We start from the raw sequence: 13,484 nt of genomic DNA on the forward strand, positions 1-13,484 counted from the left end.
TCCAGGAGGATGAAAATGGTGAGTAGTCCAGAGCGGGCTGCCAAGAGAATGTCTTTGCTTATTTTAATAAGAGCTGTGGGAATAAAGGGTCATGGCTATCACATAGAGGGAAGTTCCCAGTGGGAAAAAGAAAAAAAACACAGTAGTTAATCAAAAGCCAAACATTGGTTATGAAACCCTGGCTGGGATTTAAAAAGTAATCTCCCCCCACAAACAATATTTATTTAGTTTCCCTCCTGGGCTTTGGTCTGGGAAAATGTTTTCTATCATCCAGCGCTAAAGAGGGTAAACAATTAAAAGCACATGCAGACAAACTTCAACAAAGGCAACACATAACACATTGGAATATGTTTCTAGGATGTCTCTAGGAAAAATAGCCTCTTGGCTAACTCTGGCAACAGAAATGTTGATTAATGTGCACTGTTTCTGTTAAATAAATAAAAAAAAGTAAAAGATTATTAAAAAATGTCTGAAAAACATTCCGGCGCAGCATTATGAACTTATATCCAATCGCTCATGGGGATAAAAAAACGTGATTACTTTTGGTAAATGTTTGGTAAAAAATGCTTTAATACAAATTGGTTGTGCATCATTGAAGTAATGATGAAACTATAACCTTCCCCGCGTCAAAACATGAAACAAACAGGAAGGTCATTTTACGAATACATTCCAATTTTACGAATTTCTGGAAATTTGGTTTTGCTTTTAGGTGGGATGGGAATGTGATTACATTAAGGGTCTGAAATCTGCCATTTATTTTCTGTACAACACTCATTAGTTAATTCTGCAGTTGGCAGCCAATTAAGAGTTCAGACACTCATAACATGAATTTATGAAAGAGGCACATGCTATTATGGGTTTTCCCTTTGCTGAAGTGTGTTCTATAGGTTTATGTGCGTGTGAATGGTCTGCAAAGGCTAAAATCACAAAGTTCCCTCTAGACTCTAGAGGGAGTTTCTCTACCACACACTCTCCCCCACCTTCCTGAAACCTACCTACAAATATTGGGATGGGTGCCTACGTGGATCAGAGAGAAGAATATATTATTTTATATAGGGAATGTTAAGCAATGTTAGGCTATAGGGATCAGTCTTTAGAGTAGATAGCTACAGCGGGAATGGAAAAATAAGGGCTTATCAAAAGATCATAGCCTAGGCTATGTTCAAGAGACGTCACCATGTCACCAACCTTGGACAAGAAGAAATAATGAAAATAATTTGTTAAAGTTACCAATTGGTGTATGCATATTTGTGGGTAATCAAAGAATCAACATGCGGTTTTGAGTTCTAGGTTAAACCCATGTGCATTGATGACAACATTTCTTGATGCAAAAAAGTGTTATGGTGATAAAATTAGCCATTCCGATAATTGTTGTCGAGACCCCACCCACAGTTTAAGTGACACTTATGCATGAATTAGGACTTTGCTGTAAAATTAAGGGTTTCCCTGAATTTACTTTGAACAAATTTGTTTAATTAGCCAATCCTTTGTGTAGTATCACTCAGCTCCAAGAGATAACAGAGATGGAGATGTATGACGTTTTGATAATTATAGGAGCCTTATCTGACACCTGCAGGGATGAAAGATGTAATCACACACACACACGCACACACACACACACACACACACACACACACACACACACACACACACACACACACACACACACACACACACACACACACACACACACACACACACACACACACACACACACACACACACACACAAACAAACAAACAAACAAACCCCTTGCCAGTCTTGACAATGCTGTTGAAGTGACCCTGGAGGTAAAGGGGCTGGCTTGTTTAGAGTGAGGAGCTGCAGACAGATCCCATTATTCAGTTAAGAGATCCACCGCCCAGCCCTTTTACCGTCATGCCTGAGAGCACTGAAGTTTGGCTCTGTGTGTGTGTGGAACATGAAGCTTCAAAATGCAGTTTTCAGCTAGGCACTGGCTTTTGACATGCGTTTTTTAAGCAAAATGTTAAAACTACACTTTTTTTGTTTGTTTATAAGGCCTTATTCATAAGGCTACACTCCATCAGGTTTAGACAGTCATATTCACGTACTATAAACCTCTCTTCAAGTGACCTGGGCCCTTTAAAATTGTGTAAGAATGTGTCATTGTCATTTTTGAATACCAAAATCGTGGAGAGAATAAGGAATGTGGAATCTCTACCTTGTGTTCGAGAACATTCTGTTTTCAACGTAGAAATAAAAAGCGAAAGCACCTGCAGCATTCATTTCACTCTCCATTTCAAATGACTAATTCTTTGTACTAAATACAGGTCGTATTACAACATGAAAAATAAATGGCGTGGTGTGATGCCCCATACACACACAACAAAGGGTTCGGCCCGGGGCAAACTTTTGCCATGTTGGTGGCAGCCACTGATGCAGCATTTGGATGGGGGGGGGGCTGCTACTCCCCATCTGGCCAGTCTGCAGCTCGGAGACAGGAGGCAACCAGCATGCATTTCATCTGCTTGGTTTCCTACATTTCTTATTTGTTCTTTAATTTGACTAGAACATCTCCATTCCCTACTTCTAGTTATTATCAGAATTTTTGGGGATTATGTATTTGAAATATGTCCAGTGAAACCAACAATCCAAACAAAATGGAACTACTGAATGTTTTTCTTAACGTTGAGAAAAATGTAGGGCTTATTTGGTTAGGGTTAGGGGGAATATCCTGAAAAAAAGGGGTCATCCTGTTACAACTCCTGAGTTGTGTGTGATACAGCCCTCAAACTTGTGTGATGGTTTCTCTCCACTGTTCATTTGTACTGAGTTTGCGTGTCTCTAGCTTGTTCCTTTGATGTTCCTATCATTGACTCCCATTCAAACAAAAAAAGGGAAGATCCTTACACAACTCTGCATACTAAGTGGTAGAATCATTAAAGTTGGGGTCACTTATGATCTGTTTCTGCTGCTTATGTGTAGCAAGTTTCACGTTTTTATCTCTTTCCTTTGATATAGCTGCCATTGACCCACCATTCTGGAATATTGTTGAAATGTCAAAGTGTGAGGGTTAGGGTCAGGGGCTGGGTTTACAGTAGGTTATTGGAATGAAAAATCATGAGAAACCCTGGCTACAGTAAGGGCTAGGGTAAGTTATACTGTAGGTAAGGGTTACGGGATAGGGTTAGGGTTGCATTCCTACATGACAAACAAAGAATCAAACTTCTTGATGAGTCGAAGTAAATAGTGGCAATGTTTATCAAAAGCAAAAAATATGTTTAAACATCTGGTAACAAAATTTCACCGAACTTGTGCTGTTAAACCCATGTCTCAATTACGTTAATTTATTCCCAATCACCTAACCCTAACCCTGCGTATTTGGTCAAAATACATTTTTTTATACCCATACTATTCAGATGTATTATTAATTCATTGTATCTCTATGACATCGCTGTCCACCGTGGTTTAAGCCCCTGGCAGAAAGCAATATGACCTGTCTCTATGTACATTAGTGCTGTATGGAACTGAAAAAGCCTCACAAAGATCATAATCAGACTCTGTACACATTATTTTTCTATTTCTCCCCCTCGGAAATTCCACCATTAACTTCTTACCTTCAAATCTCCACATAGAATACAACACCTTGAATTATTTATAACTCAAGGAGTATACAAGATTGATAGATACAATGCAGGTGAGTATTAAAAACAAACAAATAAGTAGTGAGCTTCAAAGGAGCACAAGGTAACAAGAAATGGATATCCCACAACAGCAACAACGACAACTGAATTTTCACCGATTTTAGTAAAAGAACGGACCCATTTGGGGGTTCGGATGACTTCCTTTTGGAGAGTGGAGAAAGCATTATGTTTTTGTGTTCATTTCATAAAGTTTGGTTTTTATCAGCCTGAACACGGAACACAGTTCATGATTCACATTTAACCTCTCCTTAAACATGATTCATTCAACAGTTTTCTGGGCATTTTTCGTTTTTTGGCCCCTTTTTTAAAGCTTTGGTTTTTCTGCTTTTATAAAATGACTTATTTCACACTGGTGAACATTCGATACTCCCAATCTGGTTCTTAACTGTCTCTATTAGTGTCTGTTTGATTCTCTTTAATAAATTAGTGTTAGATGATTTTTCTAAATTGCATATTTAAAGACAACATTTTGGAAAACGAAGAAGAAAAAGAAGAAGATTTGGTTTGATTGGGACTTGAACCAGCGTCCCTTCAGTTACAAATCCATGTTCCTACCAGCTTTCAAGACTATTGATTACAAAACAAGTGCATAATCAACTTGAGAAGTTACATGTTTGTATCTAATACTGTAGGATATTAACAGGGTTTATATTTTATAATAAATATCCTTAGGGAACGTTTTCTCAACTTTTTTTTCTCATTCTTTGTGCCAGAAGTCTCAATTCAGTATTCATATCCTGAGGGTTTAATAGAGATGTATTATATAATTGTTTATATATCATTCATAGCCAGATTTATAAAACATTTGAATCATAACACATAGCAGAAATTACTCTTTGAAATACCTGTTTGGTTGCTTTTATGCAGTATTCTTCTGAATTATTCAATTATACGAAGAGGTATTTAAAGTTCCCTAATGTTAACCCTAATGTGTGCAGATTTTGACCTGACCTAGTACAATGCTCAGATTTCGGTTCCAGAAATGTATGCAAATGAGCACATATTTAGTAAGATAAGGGCTTAATTTTCATAACATACCACACCATTTCAGATCATTTGTTATGAAATAAAGTATGGTGTTAATGTAAATGATCAACTAAGGAAGATTCATGATATTACAAATATATATTCAAATTCACCTGCTGTGTCCCCCCTTTGCGCATGTATGCTTACTGTATGTCAGCCTATGAAAGACAAAGATTTCAAACCCATTGATTTAACACATGTTTATTTAGTACAGCAACAAGTTATATGTATGAAAATAGATCTTGGTAGTAAAAAAAGAGTTATTTACACAAAAATATTTCCATTCATTCTGCATTCATAATGTTCAATACACCCAAGCAAAAGCCAGTCAGAGAACACATTGAAATGCAGCGCGGACCATCAAGCAAAGCTCCATGCTCATAAACATATTTACAGACAAAATATACACAAGAGAACCGATGAAGGTCTCATTATAGTTCATTGTAGCACATTTCGGAGGTCATCTGCAAATCCCTCCTGAAATAGTTCTCCTCCACAGGGCAGGCGTACGGATAGTCTGTGGGGTTGTAGTAAGATGCGTATTCAGGGGCGGAGAAGCTGTCCTGCGGGCCGGGCCAGTAAGGCAGGCAGTAACAGTCCTGGAGGGTGCAGTGCTGGTAGTGGTAGTGCTCGGAGGGGAGGTCGGGGTAAAAAGGCTCTATCCTGGTGGGGGAGTCGTAGCAGGAGGAGGAGGAAGAGTCGAAAGAGTCCTGGGGTGAGTAGCTCTTGTGACCCACGGGGGCGCAGAGCTTCAGCAACTCCGGTGAGGAGCAGGTAGCCTGGAAGAGAAGAAGATAGGATTTATTATGAGCTCATAAATGAGACACAAGCTCACCAGGAGTGTTTTTGTTTTCATTTTCTGTGTGAATAAGGCTAAACACTACTTGGGTGAGTTATTCATGAGAAGTGTCTATAGAGGTGGGAAAGTACATTTACTCAAGTACTGTACTTAAGCATAAGTTGGAGATACTTGTACTTTATTTGAGTATCTCCATTTTATGCTACTGTGTACTTCTTCTCATATACAATTCAGTGGTCAATCGTGTACATTTACATGTATGTACCTTCAGATACTTTACAGATATTGATTAATGATGTGAAATATAATCAACACCAAAATCAATATCTGGAGTAAATTCACAAGCTACCCTGCAGTATACATTTGATTTCCTCATGGCCTTAGTGTATGATAACCTTCACAGTAGGCATTTAAACATATATAATTGCTGTTCAGCACTTTCAATTAATTTTTATTTGTTTGTTAAACCTATGATGTTACTGGTCAAAATGACCGAAAAGAATGGGCAAACCTAGATTATGTTCATCCATCAGATAGTACACATCAACAAATTGACATTTGGAATACATTTTTAGTGTCTATTTTTTGTATATCCACTGAAGTTATTAATGTAAACCAATAGTCTGAGGGGGGAAAACAAACATGACAGTAGGTTAATTGGACTTTATTCAGGCTGTATTCAAGATGTACAGCAAAAAGATGGATATTCCCTGAATTAGTCTTTTAAAGCTTGTTATAACAGCCCCTGTGTCAAATATTGATCCAAAAAGTAACAAAAGCTATCAAACAAATGTATGAGGAAGTACAACATATCCCTATGAGGTGTATTGGAGTTGTAAAATATAAGAACAGGACTTTAGTCAATGTACGCTGTTTCTTTTCACCACTGCCTGCAGGTGATAATGACTACATGCTGCATTCACGCCCCAACACAGGTTTCTGCAGACACATGTCCAACTCAAACATTTAATGTCTCCCGAGGCATTTCATTTTGAAATACATAATTGCTCTTAGTTGTTGCCTATAAAATGTGCATTTATTGCAATGGGAAGATGTATTGTAAATACGGAGGTGGGAGACGTACTAATTTCCTGTATTTAAGTAAAAGTAGGAGTACTAACGTGTAGGAATACTCTGTTACAAGTAAAAATCCTGCAATCAAAATGTTACTCAAGTAAAAGCATATAAGTATTGGCATCTAAATATTGTCACAGTATCAGTAAAAGTATGCATATATTACATGTTGTCATTATAATCATTGATGTATTAATGCGTGTATCAAGCTTGTTAATGTAGCACTGATTTTAAATACTTTAATTACTGATGGGTAGCATGTAAATTTTCTCCAGGTGTAACTAACGATTTAAGGCGGATCGTCTTTTTTTTTGTTTTTAAGTCATTAATCCAAATATACTTTCAACCACTGTTTAAATAAATAGGCTTTGAAGATTCGAAGAGACCCCAAAGATAAAGAGAGGGCTCATATTTCTACATGTTTAAACAGACAAAGCTTAAATTCCCTGTTTTTTAATGGAGTTCGGTGGGGAAAACCTACCATTCCATGGCCGTAGTAGTCCGCGTCAGAGGAGAGCGCGTGGCACCAGGGCAGCGGTAGGGTTGGAGGGGCAGGCAGGGAGGCGCTGTAGCTGCCACCGCCACCGCCACCGCCACTGCTGCTGGTGTTGTTGTTGCCACTGTAGACGTTGCCTGGCAACATCATGTCGCTGAACTGCTGCGGGATGTCGTTGAAGGAGCGCTCCTCTTGCATCTGGCTGCCGCACGAGCTGTCAGGCACCGGGAACGTGGCGGTGCTCAGCTGGAAGGCAGGTGCTCCACAACCGCGCACGTCATCTGGAGAAATGGCAGGAGGAGGGTCCTCATGGCGAGCTGACGGAATTAAATAAAACGTTTGATTACAAAAATGTTTAAAAGCACATAAAAAGGATACAGCTCCGGGACAAAGTTAAGAGACCGCTCCTCATTTTTCTTAAATGGCAGCCATACGTGTCTGTTAAACTCCAACACGGAGAACTGCTGTCAGAAGTTTATAGAATACAATAAAAGACATACCTATAAATACTAAACCAGAGAAACAGATAATGCAGCAGTGGTCTTTTATTCTTTTCCGGAGCTGAATTACATATCTGTATTATAACATACATATCAGCTACACAAAAACGTTTAAAAACAGCACAAATATTGCATTCCCAATAAAAAAACATCAACATATTTTAATCCTTATTTTAGGTCACGGCGAATAACTGAGGAGCATCGGGGAAATGTTTACAAGGCATCTGCATGGAAACACAGGAAGACATTTAAATAGGCCTATAAGTCCACAGTGATGTCATATTACCATCAGCCAACACATTTGGATGTAGCCTAGCCTTCGTTTATAAGAAGGGAACCTGCACTTTTGCTATTGAGCTTTCAATTGCCTTGCTGCCTAGAATTACTTTCCAAGTATTTTTTTATGTTATGACTGAATGGGGGGCTTCAATGTGAGTATTTTGTTGCTGCTTCTGCAGGGTCATGGCAGGTTGCTGTGTGTCATTGAGGAATGATATTTGTTTTGGACTTTTTATTTTATGTATGCAGCTGATCTGCTGCCTTGCTGCAACTACAGTGAGGATTATCCAACATTTTACTAAACAATGGGATTTGTTTTTGTTACGCTGGATTTTTATTGCAGAAAATATTGGTTCAAATTAATTTCAAGTTGACATGGACACTTCATGTAGCCTGCGATTGATTTAGGCCAGGTTTCAGTCATAGGCTTGAATGGGGTTGTTTATACTGCTTGGACTTGGTAGGCGTCTGGGTGAACTTACTTTGAAAAGTGGACGAGCAAAGTCCCTGCAGATCTGAGCACGCCTGGGATATCTGCTCACGAGGAGGGAAAAAGAAAAGATTGTTAGATATTTCATGAGAAAAAAAAGTTGTATAATAATACATTTCATTTATAGAGTGCATTTTTTTCAGAAACTAAAAGACACTGCACAGGGTAAACATTCATATAAACATCATTAAAAAACACTTAAAATATATGCTTTGATTTGAACGTGGTGAGATTGGTGTAATGGGTGTGTTTAACATAGGGTTTTGCTTCTTCAATCATTAGTTTTTATTTCGTAAAGGTTTGTATTTGTGCGTAGTTGACATTTAAAAAGACATTGTTTTTTTCTAAAGGGAGGGTAGTCAATCATTTACAGGGTCAGTGTTTTGCTTTGCTCAGGGAGTGTTCTTTTTTTCAGGTAGAGAGAAGGGAGGGGGGGGGGAGTTTACCGTTTTCACTTTTTTGCTGTTTGCCTCGCGGGCTCTGTGTTTCTGCAGCAGCTCTTTGACGGTTGTCTTCACGCGGACGCCCTGATAAACCCTCGGCTTATCTGCATGAAGAGAACAGCATGTCACTCATGTTTGCTAAACACTCTCCATTGAGACAGACAAAAGCAGACCCTGACTCCTCTCCCCTTTGTGGTCTCCACTCTGCTCATCCTCTCCCCACCTACATTAATCTCACAACATGTACTCGTCTCTCAAATCCTCAAAATAAATACATTTCACACTCTTTTTCTCCCCCAATAAACTGCAATCTCTCAATTAAATGATCATCTGGCCATATTGTATACACCTTAATATTAAGGTTGAATGTGACTGTGAACATATAACAACACGTTTGTATTTTTAACTGTGCGCATGATTGTCAACGTTTTCACCGTGTGTAAAGTGCAGTTTTGGCGATCCTTGCGTTCTGTGTACGTTTGTACCGACCCTAGCGCCCCTAAGTATTGCGGGTAAGGGCTCCCTCTTTACCGCAACGCAAGCGTCTCCTATTACGCCCTCAGCAGACCCTTACAATGCAGCCTGTTTGTGATCGGTGCGCTGCGGCCACCCCGCCCAGACCAGTAAAGGGGAAAGCGGAACAAAATGAGCCACTGTAAGTATATATTTATCATCATAATGCTTTAACTAAGAAATAATGGTGTTGTTGTAACGTTAGATCGATCTACAAGTTGGAATAGGCGTCTGATCGTTTGGTAAAGTATGATTAAGGCGTTCGGGGCGAATGTCTAAAAAGCTGGAACAAAGAGCTGAAACGAGGCTGTCAGTCGTTCGGTAGCCCAACCTTTTCTTGCTAAACGCGTAGAAGTGGAGGATCTTAGCTACAGTTGTTTATCGGAAAATAAATGTGTCGGTAAAGCTGTGAGAAAATATTCTCTACAGGTTTAGCTCCACTTTACGGGTGTCCGGGCACCTCCTCAAAGTTTCAGTTTGAGCAGATTGTTGTCGACTTTCAAAACATTTACAATCACGGTTTCAGTCTCAAGCTGTTTATAATTCAAACCCTAACTCTTATCCAATCTGTAACTTTATTCAAATAACCCCAGCCCCTATTTTGTATATGTAACAGTGAAATTATACCGTTTTGGGAATAATTCGCCGTATATTTTTCCTATAGGTGAAGCTTGATTAGGGAAAGCAGAGAGAACGCCTCGCATAGGTGCACGTAATTCAGGCCCAAAGGCGTAATTTAAGGCACTCAGGAGTGGCGAGCCGTTTGGAAAAAAATGATTTGATAACGAGACGAAGCCTCGGCCACGAAACATCATCTGATACATATTCATACGGCTAAATGCTACTTCGTGATTTGTCTTAAATGTGGCAAACAGCGGGACAAAATCACACCGCAGACACATCCCATTCCAACACGGAACTTATAACGTCCCATTACGCACACGCAGCCCCGGACAGATACAATGAAAAGTTACCTTTAGCAGTTTTAAATGTTGTATAAATTGTATTAGAAATGATTATTAACATGTTATGTGTAAGCGTATATAAGATATGCATAATAAATCCATAAAAGTCGGTAAAGCTGTGTGTCCCGTGTCAATAAAAAAAAAAGAATCTCCTTATACACTGAAGCACACACGTGGCGTTAATGTAAGACTATTAATTAATAAGCGTTTCATTTTAATGTTGGTCATCTCATACATTGTTTAAAAGTGTGATTGAAATGAAAATCTACAGAAAAATCCTGCGTTCTCTGCACATGTGTCTATTTTTTTTATTTTGCCACTAAACATCTCTTTTTTTCCCTCTTTTCTCTTTTGTGCCTAACAGGAGAAAATGCACCAAAAGTAATTCCATATGAAAATTCATTGTGAAACTCACCAGACATGATGGGGAGAGATGAAGAGAGGCTGCCTGGAGAAGACCTGTGGGACTCCACAACGTCCTTTTTCTGCCTCAGCAAAATGGCCAAGAACGAAATTTGTACAAAAGTATCCAAAAATCTCAACACAAATGTCTTACAGCAGAGTCAGAGCATACATCAATATTGTAATATAGCTGGGGACATATTAGTTTGAGATTTTTTCCCTCCATGCGAACTATTTAAAACCCCTAGAACTCAATGATTTGACAATGATTTGATTGCGCGTTACTTTCAATTTGAATATTCAGAGGCAACCAAGTTTTATCAATTTTTCAACAAAAACCACCACGCATCGACATTCTATAAGTTTTACTTTAATGTAATATAGTAGTATTTTACACTTTGACCAAAAAGAAAGCATACTTTTATTAATTTTATCCTCGTTTTGCAATATCAGAGCATCACACCCCCTCATTAAGCACTACAGGTCTTGGTGCGTATTGTGCTCAACTTAAACCCAGCAGCGCACCTCAAATGTGCGATTCTACATTTATTGCATCCAGTATGCACGACGAGAATATATTTAAAACATATCTTTAAGCTTTATTCCAGGAAAAAATGCATGAAAGTGGCAACAGAGTGGGCGTGGCAAAGGGCAGTAGCCATCTTTGGCATCGCAGGCCTTCAGCTCCTCTAGTAAGTGCTGTGAGCACATCAGTTGCTGGAGAAAACTGTGCTAATATCTGCTTCTAACATTTCATTTGTATATATTTTGAAATTATATTTAAAAAAAAATGTATAACATAAGTATTACATCGATAATAATAACTTTTCTCACTGAAGGTCCTCATATTTGCAGGGTATCTATGCGTATTTACATAAACCTTTATAATTCAAAACGAAATCACTTAAATCAAAAAGTATTATTATTATTTAAATCATTAGTAGTTCCATTGATACATTTTAAAGCGCTCTGTGCATCACATAGCAACATTATATTCACACCAACCTGTATGTGGCTATGGACTTAACAACAATAGTAAATAACTCAGTTATTGGATATTACAGTAAAAAAAATAAATATTTTTTTACAATATTATGTCTTATTTATCCAGCTGGGACCATTTTTTCTGTCAAACTCGGTCAGATATTACATGTGAAATCCCATTATTATTTTTATTATTTATACATATATATTAATGTATAGAAATATATAATATTTAAGACTATATTATTATTAATAATAATAATACTAATAATTGTATATTTTTTATACATATATGTGTGTTATTAAAATGCATCATTTTTTAATAATTTAAGCTATTATCATGACTATTGACATTTTTATTACCATAACTAGTTGATGACTATTATTAGTTGCAGTATATGTATCCCCACTCTGTGAGAAAGAAGTATTTTGACCATTAACCATGTCTTTTAGAATCAGATAAAAGTTTATGCTTATTCACAAAAAGGGATTATTTTCTTGACTGTGGTTTCACACACTGAAAATATCAGGATATTAAGAGAATGAAAAAAACTGCAAACAATAAACACATTTGATCGTATCCCCCTCTTTAACAGAACTCATTGGTAAACGAAAGACCTTTGTAAGATATTCCTACTGGTCATCACGACACACAGAGAGCCCTGCTCCCCGGTCCCCTGCTCTGTGGCTGCTCTCCCTGTTTGTGCTGCAGGTTAAAGGCTGGAGCGACCTCTAGTGGTCACACTTCAGAACGTCTGTCTGTATTAGCGGTGCATGCCTTTCCTTTTAAACGAATGAAAATGAATTAACCAATATTACAGGGTTTTTTTACACCCATTTTTCGTTACTGATTCAAACAAACACAAATATTCATATATATATATATATATATATAAGGATGTGTAGTATAGATCCTATTCAACCAATCAAAAGTAGTTTATAAGAAGCTTCATTTACTCGTGAAAACTTGTTGAAAAAACACAAATTGACAGACTGAACATAACCACGTTTTTCTAATTCGACAACGAATCTGAAATAGCTCAGTTGCAATTGTTGAAACTAAGCAACTAAGTACTTTAACTCAAGTACCATACTGAAGTACAATGATCAGATATTAACTAGTATTGTCTTTTTTACTCAATTTTATACTTACACTACATTATAATTTGGAAGTGATGGTTGTCCTTTTTACCCCACTACATTTATGAGATGACTTCTCTGCAGGTTCATATTATTATAACTACAGAAAATAATTAAACTATTGAATTATGATGCACTATTATGAATTAAGATACACAAAAGTAATTCAAGTTTGCTCCCCCTACCAGCTGCACGATGATGTACACATTACTGGATCACTGATTATATTCCGTGGATATAACAAATATTTTTCAGAACGTTGTACTTTTAGTTATGTTGATTAGGGTATTTATTGTTACTTGTACTTTTGTACTTTTACTTACGAAACATTTTGAATGCCAGACTTGTATTTATACTTGTAACAGAGTTTTTCTAAACTATGGTATTATTACTTTACCTAATAAAAGAATCTGAGTACGCCTTCCACCAGGGCTTGGTTGAAAAGCTTGATGAAAAGTGTTATGTCTATTCGATATCGTTTAATATCATCTCCCATATTTAGCATTTATTAGTGCATACAAACAATTATTAAATGATTTATAACACATGAATTATACGTTGTAGGCAGATATAACGATATTTGAATGTGTTTATTAATGTTTTTGATATCTATTACTCCTTTCAAGAAGCATTCATAACTGGTGTAAAGATAGTTAATAACATAAATAATCATCAATAATCACTTATATACTTTAAACTGAGAGGATA

At 37.4% G+C, this 13,484-nt stretch overlaps 1 protein-coding gene across 1 annotated transcript; it reads right to left on the reverse strand.

Moving 5' to 3' along the window:
• Window positions 1-4,876: 4,876 nt before the first annotated feature.
• On the reverse strand, window positions 4,877-10,841 carry linc.pou2af1 (lnc RNA pou2af1). The gene is made up of 5 exons (XM_063907671.1): window positions 10,666-10,841; window positions 8,776-8,876; window positions 8,322-8,373; window positions 7,046-7,377; window positions 4,877-5,470 (listed from the first exon to the last, which is right to left on the reverse strand). Exons 1-5 carry the CDS (start codon window positions 10,670-10,672, stop codon window positions 5,123-5,125), a joined length of 840 nt encoding a protein of 279 aa, XP_063763741.1. The 5' UTR covers window positions 10,673-10,841; the 3' UTR covers window positions 4,877-5,122.
• Window positions 10,842-13,484: the final 2,643 nt, after the last annotated feature.

This window comes from Eleginops maclovinus, chromosome 18, assembly GCF_036324505.1.
Source record: "Eleginops maclovinus isolate JMC-PN-2008 ecotype Puerto Natales chromosome 18, JC_Emac_rtc_rv5, whole genome shotgun sequence".
Lineage (NCBI taxonomy): Eukaryota > Metazoa > Chordata > Actinopteri > Perciformes > Eleginopidae > Eleginops > Eleginops maclovinus.

Excerpts from the sequence above, each read along its gene's own strand:
- linc.pou2af1 (XM_063907671.1), bottom strand. Across the intron at positions 8,374-8,775 it reads ACAGCAAAAAAGTGAAAACG|ATATCCCAGGCGTGCTCAGA; the intron begins GTAAACTCCCCC and ends CCTCGTGAGCAG. Across the intron at positions 5,471-7,045 it reads ACTACTACGGCCATGGAATG|GCTACCTGCTCCTCACCGGA; the intron begins GTAGGTTTTCCC and ends CTTCTCTTCCAG.